At 56.1% G+C, this 20,863-nt stretch overlaps 2 protein-coding genes across 8 annotated transcripts; one reads left to right on the top strand and one right to left on the bottom strand.

Moving 5' to 3' along the window:
- The first annotated feature begins 729 nt into the window (after positions 1-729).
- On the top strand, positions 730-4,144 carry RCCD1 (RCC1 domain containing 1). 6 transcript variants are annotated; one of them, XR_005585651.1, is made up of 8 exons: positions 730-928; positions 1,290-1,632; positions 1,873-1,994; positions 2,381-2,506; positions 2,861-3,019; positions 3,280-3,414; positions 3,533-3,562; positions 3,805-3,914. XR_005585651.1 is itself a non-coding variant. In XM_039492421.1 (7 exons), exons 1-7 carry the CDS (start codon positions 778-780, stop codon positions 3,945-3,947), a joined length of 1,074 nt encoding a protein of 357 aa, XP_039348355.1. In that variant the 5' UTR covers positions 737-777; the 3' UTR covers positions 3,948-4,144. The 6 variants fall into 6 exon arrangements, 4 of the variants coding, with proteins under 4 accessions (XP_039348358.1, XP_039348357.1, XP_039348356.1 ...); XR_005585650.1 differs by having other exon boundaries at positions 731-928; positions 3,280-3,562; positions 3,805-3,920; XM_039492421.1 differs by lacking the exon at positions 3,280-3,414 and having other exon boundaries at positions 737-928; positions 3,805-4,144.
- A 130-nt stretch (positions 4,145-4,274) lies between these two features.
- On the bottom strand, positions 4,275-20,007 carry PRC1 (protein regulator of cytokinesis 1). Of its 2 annotated transcripts, none has more exons than XM_039492420.1 (14): positions 19,997-20,007; positions 15,318-15,450; positions 13,125-13,247; positions 12,464-12,697; positions 12,181-12,351; positions 11,791-11,940; positions 11,378-11,525; positions 11,050-11,186; positions 10,702-10,797; positions 10,276-10,422; positions 9,654-9,764; positions 8,996-9,100; positions 8,280-8,391; positions 4,275-5,969 (listed from the first exon to the last, which is right to left on the bottom strand). In XM_039492420.1, exons 1-14 carry the CDS (start codon positions 20,005-20,007, stop codon positions 5,941-5,943), a joined length of 1,707 nt encoding a protein of 568 aa, XP_039348354.1. In that variant the 3' UTR covers positions 4,275-5,940. The 2 variants fall into 2 exon arrangements, with proteins under 2 accessions (XP_039348354.1, XP_039348353.1); XM_039492419.1 differs by having other exon boundaries at positions 8,203-8,391.
- Between the last annotated feature and the right edge of the window lie 856 nt (positions 20,008-20,863).

The raw sequence follows: 20,863 nt of genomic DNA on the forward strand, positions 1-20,863 counted from the left end.
CACCTCACTGTTTACCCATTTTTCCAGATGAAAATGTTGAATAGGACTGGTCCCAGTACTGACCCCTCAAGGATACCACTATTTATCTCTCTCCATTCTGAAAACTGATAATTTATTCCTACCCTTTGTTTCCCATCTTTTAACCAGTTACTGATCTATGAGAGGATCTTCCCTCTTACCCCATGATGGCTACTTTTCAAAAGTCAATTTAAATTAAATACTTTTTTTTTATGTATATTTTTTTAGAAATCTAGACCTGTTATGTGTTTTGGTGTAACTTGCATTATTCTTACATTAAATTTGCATAATCCTAACAAAACATTTACTTTATTCATCTCTTTTATAGATCTCATTGGTCCTGACACCCCCCCTGTAAATTCGACCCCCCCCCCCCAATTTCAATTCCTGGTTAAACCGCTGTACCGGTGCGTGTGAACTGCCAGAAAGGGAAACCCGCCTCTGCCCGCAGCGCCCGAGCCGCGTGCCCTGAATGGACCCGAGCGCCGCGCGGAGGGGGATGGGGCGGGGGGCGGGGCGCGAGGCTGGATGGGAGCCGGGGGCGGGGCGGTTCCCCCGGTAACAGGGACGGGGCCTGGGGCTGTTCCAACCCGGCTGCTCGGGGCGGGGGGGGGGCGTTGTGCAGCGCCGGGGTATCACGTCACCTACATCGATTGGGGGAGGGGGAGCCTCGCCTCGCTTGGGAAAGGGGCGGGGACTCGCCCTGCGTCATGTGACCGGAAGTCCCCACACGCTCGCTGTGATTGGCTGCGGCGCCGGATGGCGGCACCGGGTCCCCAGCGCGGCTGGTTCGTTTTCGGGTTCCGGGGCTTCGCGGAGCCTCGCGGCGGCGGGGCCCGGCGGGTGGAGCCGGAGCCGGGCGGGATCCGCGTGGTGCGGCCCGCGTGGAGCTACACGGGCCTGGTGACGGGTGAGACCCGCGGGGGGCGGTGCTCGGTACCAGCCTGGTAACCCCCCCCGGCCCGGTACCAGCCCGGTACCAGCCCGGTACCCCCCCCTCCTGCCCCGTTACCCGCCCGGTAACCCCCCCCCCGGCCCGGTACCAGCCCGGTAACCCCCCTTCCTGCCCCGGTACCGCCCCCCCGGCCCGGTACCAGCCCGGTAACCCCCCTTCCTGCCCCGGTACCAGCCCGGTACCCCCGGTACCAGCCCGGTACCCCCTTCCTGCCCGGTACCGCCCCCTCTCCGCTTGGTACCACCCCGGGACCAGCCCTGCTCCCCCCCATCTCTGCTCCCCTCGGTGCCACCCCCCCTGACCGCTCTCTCCGCAGGGCGCGGCCGCTTGGTGCTGCGGGGGCGGCTGGCGGGGGCACTGCCCGGGCACTGCCAGGACCTGCTCCCCTCCGAGAGCCACGTGCTGCTGCTGCGCGGGGCGGCGCTGGAGGCCTGGGCACGGGGCGCGGGGCTGTGTGAGGGGCCCGCCTGGCAGCAGCAGCTGCACCCAGGGGACGTGGCCGGGCCCCTGCCCCTGGCCCCCCGTGGCTACGTGACCCCGTGGCCGCCCTTCCTGTGCCCGCTGCCACCGGCGCTGCGGGCCCAGAAGCTGGTGCTGGGCCACGAGCATGTGGTGCTGCTGGGCCGTGCCGGGATCATCTACACCTGGGGCTGCGGCAGGTGGGTGCGGAAGGCGATGTGATGGTGGCTGGGCCCTATGGGGAGGGGAGGATACATGGGGCAGGGGTGGCTGATCCCTACAGAGGGTCGGGCTGGTGGTGGCTGATCCCTATGGGGAGAGAGGTGAGGCCAGAGGATTGGGGTGGTGGTGGCTCATCCCCATGGGGAGCGGGTGGGGGTTGCTGTGAAGGGGCAGACATGGAGAGCAGTGACATGCCCTGTCTCGTGTGTTTCCTGCAGACATGGGCAGCTGGGGCATGGGGGGCTGGAGCCTGTGTCAGAGCCCCGGCTCGTGGAGGCCTTGCATGGCATGCCCATGGGGGACGTGGCAGCTGGAGGCTGGCATTCTGTCAGTGTCAGCGGTAAGGGCCATGGGCTGGAATGGCAGCTCCCCGTGCCTGGGCCTGTTCGTAGTGTTGGGGTGGGGGCTTGGTCAGTGTGGCTAAAAGGGGGAGCACTGGTGCCAAGGGGGGCTTGGTCATGATGGGGAAGGGGGAGTTGGTGCTATTTACACCCCTGCTCCTGGGGAATGCCCAGCTGAGCCAAGTGCAGCACCGTCTGCCCAGCCTGAACTGCTTGAGTGGTGATGGTGGATTAGCTCCTGGGGGAGACTCGACAGCTATGCACAAAGTTGGGGTGGGGAGAGGAAGAGGGCTCTAGGGCCCCTGCTGCTGGGCTGTGCAGATCTGAGTGCTGGTGGAGCAATACTGTGTTCCCCGCTATTGCATCTCTCTTGCTCTCTCCTCAGAGGGAGGTGATCTCTATGTCTGGGGCTGGAATGAATCAGGGCAGCTGGCACTGCCTTCCAAAGCACTGGCAGAGAAAAGGGCATCAGCCACAGCCTCTGGCTCCCAGCATGAGGAACCCTGCGCCGGTGAGGAACCCTGCAAGGTGGCGCAGGTTTGAAGGCTGCCCGTAGGCAATTGGAGGTCAGCCCTGGCTGATGGGCAGAAGGCGGAGGGTTAGAGAGCTGCTGGTACCAGAAGCTGCTAGTGGCCTTTCCTGTGACTGTTCCCAAATGCCTCACCTGTGAACATTTCAGCAAAAGGCCTTTGTTTAACCCCTGGAGGCCCCACACTTTTCAGAGGGGTAGCTTCAGCCTGCCACTCACCGCAGCCTGGTTGCTCTTGCATCTTGGAGGGTCAGACCCTCCCCAGCCGAAAGAGTCCCCTCTCTTCCTTGCTCTCCAGCTACACCACCTGAGATGGATTTTGAATCCATTTTCTAGGAGAGGCAGAGCTGAAATTGGTCAATCACGAGGCAGCACTGGGTGCTGAAGCAGCTGACTTCATTTCAATCCAGGCCTTCCCTGCTTTGCTGGATCTACCTGAGGGGTCAGAGGTCAGCAAGGTCAGCTGTGGCTCCCGCCACACTGCTGCTGTGACCCGTAAGTCCAGGGGCTTGGGTCTGGTTAGTGTGGAGGGGAGTGTAGTGTTGATTGCAAAGCTGTGATGGCGCTAAAGCCTTGTGAGGCCTTCAGCAATTCCTGCCTGGGGAAGGAGGCTAAGATTGTTCAAAGGGCCTGGACACTGGCTGCACCCAACAGGCCCAGGCACCGGGGAAGGATGGGGACTTGGCTACAGGAGGGGGGCCTGGGCAGGGGTCCCCACTGATGTATATTTATTAGCGTGCTTGGCTCCACTGAAGGTGATGTTCCAGTGAGAAACCTCAGGAGGAAATACGCCCTGAATTAACCACCCTGCCTCAGGAGAGCTGTTTGAACTGACTGCCCCAGTGCAGGTCTGTGACACTCAGCCCCATGGTCTAAGTGGCTAAAGCAGCGTGAGTAACATCCAGCCTGTGCCAGGGTGAAGCATACACAGAAGAATAAAATGGGGGGGGGGGGGAGAGACCCTCTCTCCTGTGGCCCCCACAGCTGACTCTTGCTGTTTGCTTACAGGGACTGGGGAGCTCTACACCTGGGGCTGGGGTAAGTAAGGATGGTGCACTGCTTTTCAGGCTTGTAAATGCTCCTACACCAGAAAAAAGGGCTAAAAACCAGTAGAGTCCTTCCAGGACCAGGGCCAAGTATGGCTCCAGCTGCTCAGGGCTCTGCATGAGAGAAGGTAGCACCCTCTGTGGGGGGGCTGGGGCTACAGAATTGCTGCTGCATGTTGTGGGGAGGAGCTGGCTGCACCTGCCTACTGTAAGCGGCTCTGTTTTTGTCGGCAGGCAAATATGGACAACTTGGCCACAATGACACAGCGAGCTCTGACCAGCCACGACAGGTTGGCTATTTCCCTGCAAATGGGCTCATGGTGGAGGATGTGGTCTGTGGCCCATGGAACACTTACGTTGGTGCTGTGGAGAAGTGAGAGCAACTGAAAGGGTGGAGAAAGGCCCCACCTGCAGCACTGACCTGTAAAGAGAGACAGCCACCCCTGGGCCTGGAGCCGAAAGTGATTTCCTTCACTGGGGGGGGGCGTTCACGTTCAATTGCTGCAGCCAGAGAACTCCAATTAATCATCCTTCCTTTGCTAAAAGTCTTGTGCATTTTTTTCCTAGCCCCGCCGCTGCCTCCTCTAAATGCTGCTGGGGGGTTGCAAAGGCACAGGGCCTCACGTAGGGTCTTGCAGGCAGACTGGCCTGAGGGAGCGGAAGTGAACTCAACCCCCGCACAGCCAGGAGACAGTACACCTTGGTGAAGAAGCTGCTGAATATATTTCCTCCAGAACTGAACTGTACACTTAGAAGGCACCATGAGTAATAAATTCATTCCACACTGTTCCCTCCCTACCAGCAAGGGGGGTGGGGCAGAGGAGGTTAAAATAGGCACTAGTGAGATGCTTCCCCCGTGCTGCAGTCAAACCGTACCATGCCGTTCCCCTTACTACTAGCACAGAGCCCCTGGCTCCCAGCTGTGTACAGGGAGCCCCAGCAGGTGAGGCCAGCATGAGAATAAATAACCAAGCCCGGGGAGCTGTAGTGATAAGGTGCACATGATCAGGGACAAGAACACTATTTACAGAGCATCACTCAGTGATGGGAACAGGCACAGCCCCAGCTCAGGGTGCGCAGAGCAGTGGAAAGGTGCAGCTTGCATGGGGAACAGGCCCTAGGGGGGTACATACTAACCCCTGCTCTAGGGGGCAGGGGATTACTGCCACACAGCCTGGGGAAGCTGGGCTGCTGCTCAATTCATAACCCCAAGAGGCCTCAAGACTTAGGCTAGGTTCCACTCCCCACGTGTAGCTATGTTGCTCAGAAGGTGGATTACTGACACACCCCCCTAAGACAGTGGTCGCCATAGGGACTGAGTGCCCTTGCTGGCAGGCCAAGCTGGCCCAGCAGCACAGGTACAAGGCCCTAACCTGGGGGTTTCTCCATTCACACTGCTGCCAAGTTAGTCTAGCAGGTAGGAGGTGAAAGCCACCAAGTCTCACCCCAGCTCAGCTGCCTTTGTCTTTAGAAGGGCAGGGAAAGGGCCGGGCAGCCTGGCCCTAAATCAGTGCTGGTGAATGGATCCTGGTAGGGAATGCTTGGCCTGCTGGCCGGGGGAGGATGGGGGCTCGAGCACCCTAGCCCCCTTTTATGGATCAGGGCTGAGACCCTCTCCCTTTATACCCACACCTTGGGCCGGCAGGACAAGGCATGGGCCTCGATCAGCTAGTCCAAGGCACTGGCTTCACCTCACACAGCGTACTGGCAGCAGGCTAAGAAGCCAGTGCTGTCCTGGAGCCCTCGGCTGCCTGGGAAATGCTCAGCTGAAGAGCTAAGTATGCAGGGGAACGGATACTGAGTAAGCTGCTATGGGCTCCAGCACCTCAGACAGCAGCCCAGCCTGAGAACCAAAGAATTAACCAGTCAGCCCAGGCAGGCAAAGCAGAGGGGCAGCTGGGGGGCACAGGGGAGAGGTTGCCATTGGAGGCTCTGGCTGCCCCACTCCAGGGCTCCACAGGCCATGCAGTAGTGTATGAAGAGCAGGGAGCCCTGGGCAGGAGCAGCCCAGCGCTTTTTAAAACATTGCATCTAACATAAAAACCTGAAAGTCACTGTAGTAAAAACCATTTAAAAAAAAGTCTCCCTCCCCCCACTGCGTGCTCCTGCCTCTCCCGTGGGGATGGCTACCCGCAGGCCACGGGCCCTGCTGTGGGCGCACAGCAGCATGTAGGGCCCAGCTAAAAATCCAGTGTGGGGCACTTGCCATTTTCACCTCCAGCTGAAGGGACGCACACTCAGGCGCTGCATGTCCAGTCATGCTGTGCCAGAGCAGCGACCCAGCAAGTCTAAAGAGCTGGAACCCTCTGGCTGTGACCTCCTCAACAGTGGATGTTGGTGGTTGTGGAGTTCAGGATCCGGGAGCTCGTGTCAGATTTGGAAGCCTTTGAAAGTTCGCGCTGTTAAAGGGTAGAAAAAAAAATGCAAATTAAGTGCCAGCTGAGGGGAGGGCAACACGGTGAGAGGCAGCAGAGCCGGGCTGTGCACCTGGGGCCATGAAGCTGAGTTGCTCTCCAGCCACCTGGCCAAGGTGGCTGCCTCAGCAGCATGTGCTACCACCACCTGCGGTCACTCGAGGGGCGGGAGAAGGCAGCTTACAGTCAAGCAGCCAGGAGGCATTTAGGGCCAGTAGCCCCAAACAGGCCAAGCTAGAGCAGTGCCAGGTTAGTGCAGGCCTGGGGACACGAACAAACCATCTCCGCTCACAGCAGGTGGGCTTCACTCAGTGATACTGGGACTTCCTACGTGGATAACAGCTGTCCCTGCCCCCCCAGGAAGTCAGCTCCTACTACAGCAAGCAGCACCCATCCCTGCGGGGCAGGCAGCACTCCAGTTTGCTGAGAATTTGGGCTCCGATGGAGCATCTGGAAAACAAGCTGGCTTCTAAGACAGACCAAGGGGAGGCAGGGAGGAGTTGGTGTCAGGCACATGGGACTGTCACAATTCTGCCAGAGGGAACCCTGCTTCCTTTTGGTCCAACCACAAGTTACTGGTCCCAGTGACCACAGATGCCTCGATCCCTGTGTCCCAGACCCTCGGGGGAAGCCACGACACTGGAGTCAGGAGCCGTCCTGGAGCCTGGCCATGAATGCAGCCTTTGGGCCGGAGTGCTCAGCAAGAAGGCTGGACACGTGGAACTCTGCTCCATGGCAGGGGCCCTGGCTTTTGCTGCCATGAGTTGGGGATGCTGCTGGCCTTCCTGCTGATTAGACAAGGCCAGGCCAGAGGGCAGGGGGGGCTTGCAGGAGCAGCTGGTTGTTGCAGCAGGGATGATTCCCAGCCCAGCAGGAGGAGAGCTGCGATGGGCCTTCTCAGCAGCAAACCCAGCAGGCCCCTCCCGCAGAGTGCCCAGTAGCTGGGGGGTGGGAGGGGTTTGCAGCTCAGCGATTCTACCCTGCCTAGCCAAGAACCGTCACCCACCCCAGGCCTCTCACCAGCACTCTGTTGGGGAGCTTAGGTGGGGTTATTAATTCAGACCTCCACAAGCCATGGCACACTGAGGCCCCTGGGGTCAGCATAACTCCCTGCCTCAGGGCTTGCTGTGAGTGGGGTCAGGCTCAGACAGGCCAGCACAAAGTGACACAGGCAACAGTCAGGCCCTCGCCCATCACAGTAGGCAGGCGCTCTCCCCAGACAGCATCTCCTGCCCTGTGCCAGCCAGCAGAAAGTCAGTGCCACAAGCTGGCTTTAGCCGGGAGCTGACTGATCCCAGGCAGGAGCGCTGAGCTGCCGTGTGCTTTGGGACCAGGGTAAGGAAGGCTGGTCTGAGGAGCTCGGCTCACCTAATGCACTTCAGAGAGGCCAGGCAGAGAAGGAACAAGGACGCAGCAGGCTCCCCCTGGAGCCCTGAGCTGAGCAGAGTGTGCTCCTAGACAGGAGCATCGGGCACCACCACCAACTCTCTCTGGCACTTCCTCTGCAGCTGATCGATGCTTCTGCCATGGCTGGGTTTTCTATGGAGCCTGCCTCCTGCTCTTACTCAGCCTTACTCACTTGGATGCAAGTGGGAGGGGGACTGAACAGCCAACTGCTTCTCTGGGTGCTGAGGACAGGGGAACGGCATGAGAGAGGTGGCAGCCCCAGGCCAGTGGCAGGCAGGCAGTAAGTGGACAGCCAGCTGCCACTATAGACACCACCCAAGCTGCACAGAGCTTTCGAAGCTGCGGCCCTGCGCAGGAACTTGGGAGATCTGGCTACAAAGCCAGGCTCCGCTGCCAACTCCTCAGACACCTTGGATAAGCCAGTGACTGTGCCTCAGTTCTCCATCTGTACCATGGGGCTAACACCTCTCCTCTGGGGCTGGCTACCAGGGAGCGGCGAGGCTCCCGCACACAGAGCCAGGCCAGGCCAGTTTAGTGCGAAATCAGAGCGAGCATTCATTGCCAGGTGCGTGGGTCCCTCAGCCGGAAACAGGAGTGAGGCATTAGTGGAACCACACAGAATGGCTGGAGTTAGAGGCCACGCTGGTTCCCTAAGGCAGCTCTGGATGACTGGCCCTGTGTGGCAGGGAGATGGGCTCTGAACACAGCAGGGGTGAGGCATGCTGTGCCTCCTGGAGTGTATGAGGTGCACAGGGATCCCCTCCCTGACTGTGCCGCCCAGACTGGATTGGGTTTAGAAGAGGTGAATTACCGCAAACTCAGAATAGGTGCTGGCAACAGAGTTAATGCTGTAGTTACGCTGGGCAGGGGCTGTGGGGGTGCACCCACCGCTCAGGGTGGTTCCATTCAACTGGGATATGTTCTCCTTGTTCCGTTCTGCGTGTGCCGTGCGAGGGGGCTTCATGGTCACGCGGCTGGGGGTCCGAGCAGGCTGGCCGAGCTAGAGAGAAGGCAGACACCAATAGGACATGGCAATACAGTGGTGCTGGCTTTGTTTCCCTCCCTTGCATCACCAAACCCGAGGAATCCCCTGTGTCAGGGCTTGGAGCTCTGTGCTAGAACTCAACTTTAAAGTCTGCCTTTCCCAGCTTCAACCAGTCCCGGGGGCAACCCTGCTGGGGCAGAGCCCATCATGCCTGGAGTCTGAGCTAAGGCATCTGGGACCAGCTACCAAACAATGCGGAGTGATGGAAATGCGCCAGAAGGGCTGCGGATGTGTTTTCTGAAGGCTACTGGCTCTCTCTCTGCCCAGAGCAGTGCCCTGCACACCCACCTGCACCAGGCTCTACGCGAGCTTTACCCAGCTGACCACCGAATAAAGAAGCCCCTCCCCCAGCGGGAGCACCATGGAGCTTGGTACGTATATTGAGGGGAGCGACAGTCACGGAGGCAGCCAGAACTGCACGTGGGAGAAGCTATTTTATACCTGCCTCCTCCACCCCAAGCTCACCCCCCCTCTGCCCCTTCAGTAACTCCCTCCTGGGGGCTAGAAGGGCCGAGTTCCCTGGGGCACGGCCCAGGAGCTAGAGGCAGCATGCGCTTACCTTGCCTCCGGAGGGCGGCGGCCGGGACACCGGGGAGTGGAAGAGAGCCCCCCCAAAGGCGGAACGGAGTGTGCTGTTGGGAGTGGCACAGGAAGTTGCATTGAGCTGAAGGCAAAGTAGAAGAAGTTAGTGGTGGAGGCTCAGAGACCAGCCATGCAGGGAAGCCCTTGGAAAGGGGGCCATTTGCTAGGTTCCCTTTAGTGGCTCCCTCCATGTGGGAACCAGGGTGGCAATGTGGGGCGGGGGACAAGTCTCAGGTCAGCAACAGCCATTGGGAGAATCCCAGCACAGATGGCTGCTTTCCAGGAGAGGCTGTGGACAGAGCGGGAGGGCTCCAGTCACTCCCCGGGGCAGGAGGCTGTGGACAGAGCGGGAGGGCTCCAGTCACTCCCCGGGGCAGGAGGCTGTGGACAGCTCTCTGGCTGCCATCAGCGAGGGGCCCCTTTCCGGAGCCATGGTATTCCCCAGGGACCTGACACGGGCAGGGATCAGTGCCGTGGCTCTGGTGATGCTAACCACTGGCAGCTCAGCGAGCACTGTTTTACTCCTCCCACCTGACGATGCCCAAGAACTGGGCTCCTTTAAGGAGCACCAAGCTTGACACTTCTCCCAGCAAAGCTTTTGCTGCTGTGCCAAGCTGGCAGCACATCTCGTTTACCTTCCTCACTTTGCCAGGCGTGTTGGTGCCTAGGACCCGGCGCTTGCTGGGTGTCCTCGGGACGCTGCCATACATCATCTCCTCCTCAATCTGACGACTCTTCTTCAGTTGCTACACAAAAGACACGTAGAGCCGGGCCTGGGTGAGGGCCCATTGGAGAGGTGTGCACCAGCCCCAGTGATGCCCCTCGATAACTGTGAATCGAGGGCCAATTAAATCCCAGCCACACCGCACAGCACAGGGCCAGTTAGTGGAAAGCACTGAGCAAGCCCCACGCAGCAGCGATTCACCCCTGCTTGCTGGAAGGCAGTGCCAGGATGGGAGGACAGACGCCAGGCACAGGATGGCACAGGTATGAGTTAGTGCGGTCAAATCCCAGCTTACTGGCATCCAGAGAGAAGGAGCACAGTACATGCTGGCCGAGACCTGCAGGATATGCTGATGCCATTGCAGAAGAAGTGGCAAAGCTCTCTCCCCCCAGAAGAGCAGTGAGAGGTTTGCCCATCTGTATCCCACAGCTCAACCTGGCTCAGGCAGCAGGAAAGGGCCTGGCCCAGTGGCAGTGGAGAACACATCTGGCCCCCTCCTGGTGGGACTTCACTCTGTTTGGCTCTGCACTCACCCGTTCCTGCTTCTCCTTCTCTTTCTCCAGCCGATGCAGCTGCCATTGCTCGCTCACGTATTCCATGAACCGCTGCCCATTCACCAAGAAGGCCTCCTCATGCTCCTGTTCCCAGGCCTCAATCCGAACTTTCAGCTCCTCCTCCAGCTAGGCAGAGAGAGACAGTGAATACTGCAGCAGCACAGGTCAGGCTGCAGTGACCCTGGCAGGCTGTCCCATGCAGCCTGGGATTTCTCCGAGCCTGTGACCTGCTTGGTCAGCACCCAGACCCCTCAGAGAGCCCTGCTTTATGCTGCCAACCAACCCACAGGGCTGGGAGCCTGAGTGATGGCATGCCAAGCCCACGAGCCCTGTGTTCAAAGTCAGGCTGTGGAGTTCAACTCCCACATGCTGGCAGGTGGGCCACCACCCCAGAGCAGCATGTACCTTGGGGAGAGTCTTCTGCAGTTTCGCTCGCTGCTTTTCTTCCTTCAGGAGGTTGCCCCCTCGGTTAGCAAAGCGACTTGGGTCCGTTGCTTTTCTCTAATGCACAGAAGGCCAAGCAGACAGTTCACATCCCGACATGCCCACCTATGTCCCCGAGATGCCCTCCTGCCCTGCGCTCAATCTCTGCTTGCCAGGCCACCCTCCAGTGATATCCTCACATGCCCCCACCCCCCAGGTCGTACTACCCATCTCTCCAACTTTTGCCTTGTGGGCACGTTGGCCTTCCTCAGCCCCCTGCACTCCCCAGAGGTAGGGTCACAGTTGGTATGCTCCCTGCAGGGAAAGTACCTCCAACTCCAGGAAAAGCCTCCAGTTTTCCTCCCATTTCTGAACAGCTTCAAAGAGTTCTTTGTGTGTCTCGTAGTAATGCTTCACACGCCCCACCTCAGCGTCGTGGAGCTGCAGCAGGGCCTCGGTGCAGTCCTCTGCAAAGGGATGGAGAGCAGAGTTACCAGGGCACAGACAGCAGGGACCCCAAACTCAGGCCAGGCTGCTGAATGGGAAGCTCCACTGGAGAGCACCCTGCACGCCTCCAGCTGGCCTGCACAGCTCCCTATGGGGCAGACAGAAAAACCAAGGCCCAGCCCCAGGCCCAACTTGGAAACCCCATACGCACCCTCGTAGTAAGGGGCAAAAGCTTGTTTCTGCTCAGTGCCGTAAAAGCATTTGTCCCAGTAAGCGGCCAGCTCTGCTCTGATTGCTTCAATCACAGTCTTCATGTTCTGCAGCTTCAGCTCCTCCAGACGGTCCACCTCGAACTGCAGCTAGAGACCAGAACAGAGCAGGCAAAGCCCTGGGCGTGAGGGCACAGCAGTACAGGGAGGTGCTTACTGTTACTGGGTGCTTCAGAGAGAACCAGCCTGGAGCGGCTGGGGATCGTTCCTGGCCCCATGCAGCACAAGCCATCGTAGAACACAAGAGCTGCCAGGCACTAGCGCCCATGGCCAGCACACAGAGGCAAGGCTCACGTCCCTCCCTTTACACCAAGGAGCAGCCCCCTATGGCTCAGACCGGGCAAGGTTTCCTTACGGCTTTCCTGGTTTTGGCTCTGGATCCGGTCATATATGTGGCAAAGGCTTCTCTCTCCTCCGCAGGCACCTTCAGCCTGTCCCAGAGCTCCACAATTCTGGAGCGCAGCTCACTGCAAACAGCTTCATTTAAAGCTCTCCGGGCCTCCAGCTAGAGCGGGGAAAGCACAGGGTCAGCATTCCGGCAGCTAGCAGGGGTAGCTCACTTCTGTTCAACAGGGACTCAGCAGAAGTACCTGCTCACTGCAAAGGCAAGAGCCCCCACGCCCCTTCATCTGCCCCTATTACAAGCCCTCTTCACCAGTGCCAGGACCCTTTTACTGGGGCCACAGCACTAATAATCTCCCTGCAAACTACAGCATGGAAGACTTCAGACCACTGTGCTCCATACCTGCTGCAGCAGCTCTTTAAGAGCAGCAATGTTCTCCGTAGATAGGCAGAAGGCATCCTCATCCTCACACACCACATCCCGCTCGAAGCTGGTGTCAGGGACATGATCCAGCTCCTCCATGCACAGAATGATCTGCCGCTTGACGCTGATGAACTCCTCTCTCCTGCGCTCCTGGAGGCAGAAAGCAACAGCATTAGAGGCCAGGAAGCATCCTGCCACACAGGTTTCTCTCACACACATACATCCCCCCTGACACCACCACCACCACCCACCCACAAAAGACCTTCTCAGCAGCCAGCGCGGCCAGGTGGCGTCTGAAGCAGTCGAGCTCCTCCAGGCTGGGCACAGAGTTGCTGTCGATGCTGTACGGGGTCATGCAGAGAAGGTCACACAAGTCTTGGTCACGTTCTTGCAGAGTTTTCAGCTCCTGCTTCCTCTCTCTCTTCTGCTTCAGCATCACTTCCAGGCGGGTGCGCAAGTCCTTCTCCAGCTGCAGGATAGTGCTCTCCTCCTCCTCCTGAGAGAGCACAAGACATCAGCCCTGCTCTCTAAAGCAGCTCTAGCCAAGGTGCATTGAGCTGGTTAGTTTCCAGCTGATGGGGCGAGACACAAGGCCTTGATCCTCCTGGGTTCAGTTCAGAGCTAGTCAGCCCACGAGCAGGCACCCCAGCAGAACAGCCCTTCCACCGACAAAGTGGATTGGCTGTGAGAAGCCAGGTCTGCAGCATGAGCCTGTGCCACCCCCACTCAGCCTGCAAGCCCCCATTGGTGGTCCAGAGCTCTGTGATGAGCTCTCAGGAGACAGACTTTGGGAAAGAGAGTCAGTTTCTCCTGTGAGCTGGGGCTCTGCGTGAGGCACCGGGGTAAGGACTAAGCCAGTAGAAGACAGTGTTACTAGACTGGATGGAGAGGAGGGAGTCTCAGGGCCAGGCCCCAGAACTCACCTCAAATGGATCCAGCTGGAGCTCCTTGCAGAGAGTGTCCAGTTCCTTGCGACACACAGCAATGCTTTTCAGGAGACGCTCCTTCAGGTTCTCCTCCTCAGCCACCATCATGTCCAGCAGACCCTGCAGCAGAGTGACAGTGAGGAGGAGCAGCAGAGGATGGGTGGGAGAGCCAGAGGTGGGAATACCCTAGGCCTGGTGTCAGGAGCTTTGGAGCAGAGCCCACTTACACCCCTGAAAGGCTTTGCAATGCTAAAGAGTAGCCTCTGGGCATGCTGGGCAGAGAGCACAGTGCCCACCGCATGGACTGGAGTGAGATGTTTTACACTGGGCACAGGAGACACAGAAGGGCAATGCCAGGGCACAGCCCGATCTCCATGCCCTGGTGAGGCAAAGCGGGAAATACTGGGTTGGGCTAGATCAGCAGCCTGGTCGGGAAGGCTGCCTCCGGGGCCGAGAGACAGGACTGTTAGTCTGCAGGGACCTGATAGGGGCTTGAAGGAACCCAGGCCACGAAGATCAGAACGTGAGGGCGACAGAAGTTGTGCAATGGGGGTCTGGGCCTCTCCCCCCAGAGCGGGGCCAGAGAGGTGACCAGTCTGCAATGTGATGGAGCAGGCACACAGCCCTAGGGGAGACACTCTCTGTCCTGCTCTCCCACAGCCCAGAATGGATCACGCCTGCCCTCGTTCAGAGCCCCGTGTCCTGGGGAGCAGGTCCATTTCCCCACTGGGCACTTGCCAACTCAGTAACCCGAGAGAGGGGTGTGGGAGTCACCGAGTGTCACTCCTGGACCTCGGAATGATCATCTGTGAAATGGGAATGGAACTTAAAGGCTTGAGAAACCCACTCGCCCCAGGGGAGAGTATCTGGAGCAGTCGAGTGGGCCTGGAAGTGGAGCAGCAGAAGCAAAGCAGAAAGGGGCAGTGGCTAACTCAAGAGAAGCAGGGAAGGAAGACTATCTGAGGGGAGAAGAGGAGAGGGGAGGGGAGAACTCCATGCAAGGGGAAGCCAGGGCGAGAGGGAAGAGCAGTGTGGGAAGAGGTACAACCTGTGGCAGGAGAGGAGGAAGCAGAGTTCAGACAGAAGGTCCAAGAGCCAGGAAACGAGAAAGCGGTTCAGGTAATTCCAAGGAACAGGCTGTTGTGTGCCTCTTTTGCAGGGGGCGGGGGCTAGGGCTGTGCAGGAGTTTGGACCCTGCCCAGTAGGCCTAGCAGGCACAGGGTACATTTTTCAAGCCTTGGACTTAACACCTTTGTGAAGGGTTTTCGGAGTTTTGGATGAAGACAATCGTCGGGGCCAGGGCATAGCTACAGGAGGACAAGAGCCTTGGGCACATTAGAGAAGCTGGCTATCCCAGGAGCAATGCACACCTTTGGATTGTATGGCCCTGGGACCCAGCACAAGAGAAGCCAGTGGAGACAGCTTCTGAGTGCTCTGGATCCTTCCTGGATGCTAGCCAGCTGTTTCCACTGCCACCCCAACCAGGCCTCTGGATGGCACGGGTACGTGTTTAGCACATGCATGATTAGAAATAGATGGCCAGCAGCAGGAGGAGGAGGAAAACTAGTCATCTATAGGGCAGGGAGGTAAGAGGGCTGGAATGGTTAGGTCCTATACACTGCTGAAGACAGAACTGGAAGGGACCCAAACAGATCTGCTGGCCACGCTAGAGCCCACATGCCGGATTGGACATGATTGGGCAGGGCTCCCCTGTATCATGCTGAGGAATACAGGGAGGCTGAAAGCCTGACACAATGACCTCTGGGCCACCCCAGTGGAGCAGAGCTGGCCAGCAGGAACTGTTTAGACCAGGGTAGGTTCTCCCTAGTTGTCACAGTCAATACCCCTTCTAGACTGGCCAGTGCTGACCGCCTCTTTGCTAAGTAGCTGCAGTTAGCAGCACATACTGGGGAACTCAACAGATTTTCTGCAATATCCATTGTATTTCTCTAGGCTTGTGATTCTGAGGAGAGGCAGCGTAAGTCTAGCAGGGATAGAGCTCCCCTGAGCTGCCAGGAAAGACCCTAAAGGGAAAGCACTAGTTTTGCCCTCCTTCCCCACTAGTGCCTCCCTGCCCAAGGCATAGCAGCTCCTTGCCTGCAGGGCGCTGGGGTCAGCTGTACACTCCTCGAGTTCATTCATCCCCTACAGTGTCTGGATACAAAGGGCGCTAGAGGGAAAAGTACTCACCTTGATGTGCTTCTTCACCACTTCTGTTCGTTGCAGTCGCTGCTCCTCAGGGATCCCAATCTCCTCCCAAATATCCCGAAGGTGACCCAGCGCTTTGTTCAGACATGCCACGGACTCTGCAGCCAGCACCTCGCTGAGGAAGGCAGGAGGGGCAGTTGTAAAACACTTCCATCACAATCACTTCTAGTTTTTAGTCTCCACTCATGAGATAGAATAGAGCGTTGAGTTTTAAAACATCTATTTGGACAAACTTGTTTGCATTCCTTTGGACAAGTTGCAAAGAGAGCTGCTCTATTGCTGATGCGGCTGGACTTTGGAAAAACCCACCCAACAAAAACTCAGGCTGTGAGGAAGCGGAGGGATCAAGCACTTACTGTGCCTCATTTTCTCGCCAATATTCTCGACACAAAGAACATCGCTACCTCGATATAACGCTGTCCTCGGGAGCCAAAAATCTTAGTACATTATAGGTGAAACTGCGTTCTATTGAACTTGCTTTGATCCACCGGAGCATGCAGCCCCTGCCCCCCCGGAGCACTGCTTTACCGTGTCATATCGGGTCACGTTCTATCGAGGTAGAGGTGTACTAGGATATTATTCTTTAGTGTTGGTATTACCATAGCACCCAGAAGCCCATTGGGCCAGGCACTGTACAAACACACAACAAAGAGACACTCCCTGCCCCAAGAAGCTTTAAGATGCCTAACGGATGAAGATGCTGTTATGACATGCACATATAACAATCATCCATTGGTCATTGCCAGCCATAATAAAGTGTCAGGGCTGGAAGCAAACCACTCAGGTAGTTATGCATTTGCTGCAAAAGCATTGAAGAAATTCACACGACTGAGTTTGCTGAAATGCTAAATCAGCTTTTGACAGCACTATCCTCTTCAGCAGAAGCAGAGAGAATACTTTCTTCATTTGTAGGAGTTTGTTCAAAGTTGAGAAACTGACTGAGAACTGAAAGTTTGTTTTCCCCCTTCAATCTATGAATAAAAATGAGGTGAGAGGATTAGATCTATCAGTTCTAAGAATCTGAAGGACATGGTGTCCAGAAACAGTCAGTTCAATTCATTAACTACAGTGAATACCTCCTTTGGTCATAGAGTCAGAGTTTCTAGCCAGAAGCGACCATTAGATCATCTAGTCTGACCTCTTGTTTAATGTAGGTCCTTACATTTCACCCAGTCACCCTGATTGGCCCAGTAACTTGTGTTTGGCAAACGCATGTTCCAGAAAGGCTCCAGTACGGATTGGAAGCCATCAAGAGATAAGAGAATCCAGTGCCAGTGGTGGACTCCCTGAGTTTTGTCCAAGGATTAATCACCCTCCCTGTTGAACATTTGTATCTAAATTTGAATTCAGCTTCCAGCCATGGGCTCCTTCTTTGATGGGTGTTCCACTAGGGGGACACATCTCAAAGAACCAGTTACTGCACAGGGCGAGTAATCATTTCTTCTCATTCATCCGACGAAGTGGGTATTCACCCACGAAAGCTCATGCTCCAATACGTCTGTTAGTCTAGAAGGTGCCACAGGACTCTGTCACTTTTTACAGGTACAGACTAACATGGCTACCCTTCTGATACATTTCTTCACTTGTTCTGCTTATCTCGAGATGAAAGACCTCTTTAGTACTCTGTATTTTCTCCCAGGGAAAGTACTTATACTTAGTAATCAAGTCACCTCTCAGACTTTTTGATAAACTAAACATATTGAGCTCTAAGTCTCTCACTGAAGGGCATTTTCTCCAGCCCTGAAATATTTTTTCTGGTTCTTTACGCACCCTGTCCCATTTTTCAACACCTCTTTAAAAATGTGGAAGTGCACATAATATTCCAGTAGTGGTCTCACCAATGCTGTATACAGAGGTAAAAATCACCTCCCTATTCATACACCCAATGATCACATTAACCCTTTTTGCACGGGTAGCTCATGTTGAGTTGCTCATCCAGTAGGACCCCAAATCCTTTTCAGAATTACTGTTCTCCAGTAGACAGGCCCCATTCTGTAGGTATGCCTGGCATTCCTTGTTCCTGGATGGATAACTTTACATTTGGCTGTATTAACACACATTTTGTTTGCAGATTAATGATGAGAACAGTAGTTACCACTCTGCCAATCTGTCTTATCTGCTAATTTTATCAGCAGTGATTTTATATTTACCTCCAGATCACTGATCAAAGTACTGAATAGTATTGGGCTTAGTACTTATCCACATGGAACCCCACTAGAAACATCCCCATTCAAGGATGATTTCCTATTGATGACTACTTTGAGATGTCAGTTCACCAGTTCTTAATCCATTTAATATATGCTTTATTGATATTGCATAGTGTTATTTATTTATTTTGAAATCAAGATGTTGTATGGTATTAGCTTAGTGTCTTCAAAAGTAACTTATCAATTTAAAATCAACAAAATCTGTAACCTCAAAGAATGAAATCAAGTTTGTTTGGCAAGGCCTACTTTTTTCATAAAACCATGTTGACTAGCATTATAGAATCATAGGACTGGAAGGGACCTCGAGAGGTCATCTAGTCCAGTCCCCCTGCACTCATCGCAGGACAAAATATTATCTAGCCCATCCGTGACAGGTGTTTGTCTAACCTGCTCTTAAAAATCTTCAATGATGGAGATTCTACAACCTCCCTAGGCAATTTATTCTAGTGCTTAACCTCCCTGACAGTTAGGAAGTTTTTCCTAATGTCCAACCTAAACCGCCCTTGCTGCAATTTAAGCCCATTGCTTCTTCTCCCTTCTCCTTGTAACCACCTTTTATGTACTTGAAAACTTATGTCCCCTCTCTTCTCTTCCTCAGAAGAAACAAACCCAGTTTTTTCAATTTTCCCTCATAGCTCATGTTTTCTAGACTTAATCATTTTTGTTGCTCTTCTCTGGACTTCCTCCAATTTGTCCACATCTTTCCTGAAATGTGGCACCCAGAACTGGACACAATGCTCCAGCTGAGGCCTAATCAGTGCGGAGTAGAGTAGAAGAATGACTTCTCGTGTCTTGCTTACAACACTCCTGCTAATACATCCCAGAATGATGTTCGCTTTTTTTGCCTTTAGTTACCAATGGACTGAAAAGTTCTATTTCATCCTCATAGTATACTAGTACATCATTCTGCTTCATGAAAAGTATATGTCATCATCCTGCAGATCCTGTGCTTGAAGATAAAAGGGACTTGCTGAGTATCTGATAATTCAACATTTCTATCCACAAATGTGTCTCTCTTCCCACTCTTGGTCACAAATTGCCAGTCCACTTCTTTGGTTCCTTCTTTCACAGATGATTCTTCTCACGGTGGCAATTATTTCTGAATCCGGTTGTCTAGGAAATCTTTGCTTGGACGCTATGTAGCATTGAAATTTGCTCTCTCATACCATGCTTTCTCCACCACTACAGCTACCACCAGAACTCTCTCTTTCAGGCAGATAGAAAGAGCAGAGCACATCCAAGGCATGTCACAGCAGTTTTGCCTTCGTTGTCCATATCTTCACTACCTAGTGTGGAGTCATACCTCTCCCCAACTCCCTTATTTGCCACGCCTGTTCTGCTCAGGAGTGCGCCTGGAAACTGACAAATCCTGAACCTCCCTGCTCAGCTCCATGCCCTTGCTACCAGGGAGGGATAAACCACTTAGACTTCAAAAACCAGGGCTGGTCATACACCCAAGGGTCCCAGACACAAATAAAACTCACAGCTTGCTTAGGGACCCAGAGGCCAGCCACAATTCCCTCATGGAGAGCAAAATAAACCAAACACCATTCACCAAGTATCTTATCTTCAAGTACAGGATCTGCAGCGACACCCTCCGAAACACCCTTATTTATTAAATCAGTTTTAAATGCAAAACATGTTTCGATAAACTTCTTATGTTCCCAATACATTAAAGGTAATTTCTTTTAATTAACAAAAAGCTATTTTAAAACGCTGTTTTGTGCATTTTTAACTGAATTCTAGTTTTCATCCAACTGTAAAGTAAAAACAAATAAAATCCTCTTATTGTAAATGTCATTCACCATTTTCTAACATATTAAAAACAAAGAATCTGAGTAACTATTATGTAATTGCCCAAGTATGTATAGACCTCAGGAAAACATTACCATAAACATCAGAACGGCCGTGCCGGGTCAGACCAAAGGCTCCTCTAGCCCAGTGTCCCGACATCCGAGGATGGCCAATGCCGGAGGCGCCAAGGGGAATGGAAAGCCCAGGTAATCATCAAGGGATTCGTTCACCCGCTGGCCGCAATCCCCAGCCGGGGGGGGGGTCAGAAGCTCAGGGAGCCCAGCGGGCGCGGGCGCCTCCCTGACCAGCTTGGCGGAGAGTCGCGGACGGACCTGGTTCTAGGCCAGGAACTTCTTTCACTCGTTTCCGACCCCACAGAGACACTTGGGTCCCCTGGCGAGGAGCTCCACGGGGGCTGCGCGAGGACGCGCGTCCTTACGCGTGTTTGAAACCTGCCGCCCGCTAACGCCCCTGGGGGACCCCTGGGCCCCGTGTGAGGAGCCGTCGGTAACAGCGCGTCCCCCCCCCACTCAGAGCCCGCAGACCTGTGCCCGGCGCCCCGCCCCCACCTCGGCGCACGGCTTAGGGGCGGGGGCCGCGGGGACTGACCCCGAGGCAGCAGGGCAGCTCCCGTATCGGCACCGCGCCCCCCCTCCTCACCTCTTCCTCATGGCGGCGGCGCCGCTCCCGGCCCCTCGCTCCGCGCCGCGAGCCGCTCCCCGACTCCGGCCGTCCCGATTCAAACTCCCCTCCCTGGGCTGCGCATTGGCTGCTGCGCTGCCTTACGTCACGGCAAGCCCCGCCTAAAACCGCCGCCTCGGCCACGCCCCCGGCCGGGAAGATTTTTCCCTTTCGCCTTCAAACCGCAGGCCTCGTCGCCCCGCCCCGCGGTTATGCCAACCAATAACAAGTAAGCTCCCCGGCGCCGTCAGCCAATGAGAAAACAGTGATGAAACGAGGCGACGCCGCAGCGCGGAGGCGGGCCTGCTGCACGCTGGGAGCCGTCAGCGCAACGTGATCACGTGGCCTTGCAGCCCAGCCGCTACGCGCTGTCCGGATCCGTTCCCAGGCCGCCCAGCGCCCCCCCGTCCCCGAGCAGCGCCCCGCCTGCTGCACGGACCGTGCAGGCCACTGACCACGGGGCTCCGCCCCCTCCCTACACCGGGGTGCAGGCTCTGGGGGCGGGCCAGGGATGAGGGGTTTGGGGTGCAGGAGGGGGCTCAGGGCTGGGGCAGGGGTGAGGTGCAGGCTCTGGGGCAGGGCCAGGGATGAGGGGTTTGGGGTGCAGGAGGGGGCTCAGCGCTGGGTCCGAGGGGTTTGGAATGTGGGAGGCAGCTCAGGGCTGGGGTGGGGGGTTGAGGTGCAGGCTCTGGGGGCGGGCCAGGGATAACGGGTTTGGGGTGCAGGAGGGGGCTCAGGGCTGGGTCCGAGGGGTTTGGAATGTGGGAGGCAGCTCAGGGCTGGGTGCAGGCAGGGCCAGGGGGGATAACGGGTTTGGGGTGCAGGAGGGGGCTCAGGGCTGGGGGG

The sequence above is a fragment of the Mauremys reevesii genome, linkage group 10 (assembly GCF_016161935.1).
Source record: "Mauremys reevesii isolate NIE-2019 linkage group 10, ASM1616193v1, whole genome shotgun sequence".
NCBI classification, from domain to species: Eukaryota; Metazoa; Chordata; order Testudines; family Geoemydidae; genus Mauremys; species Mauremys reevesii.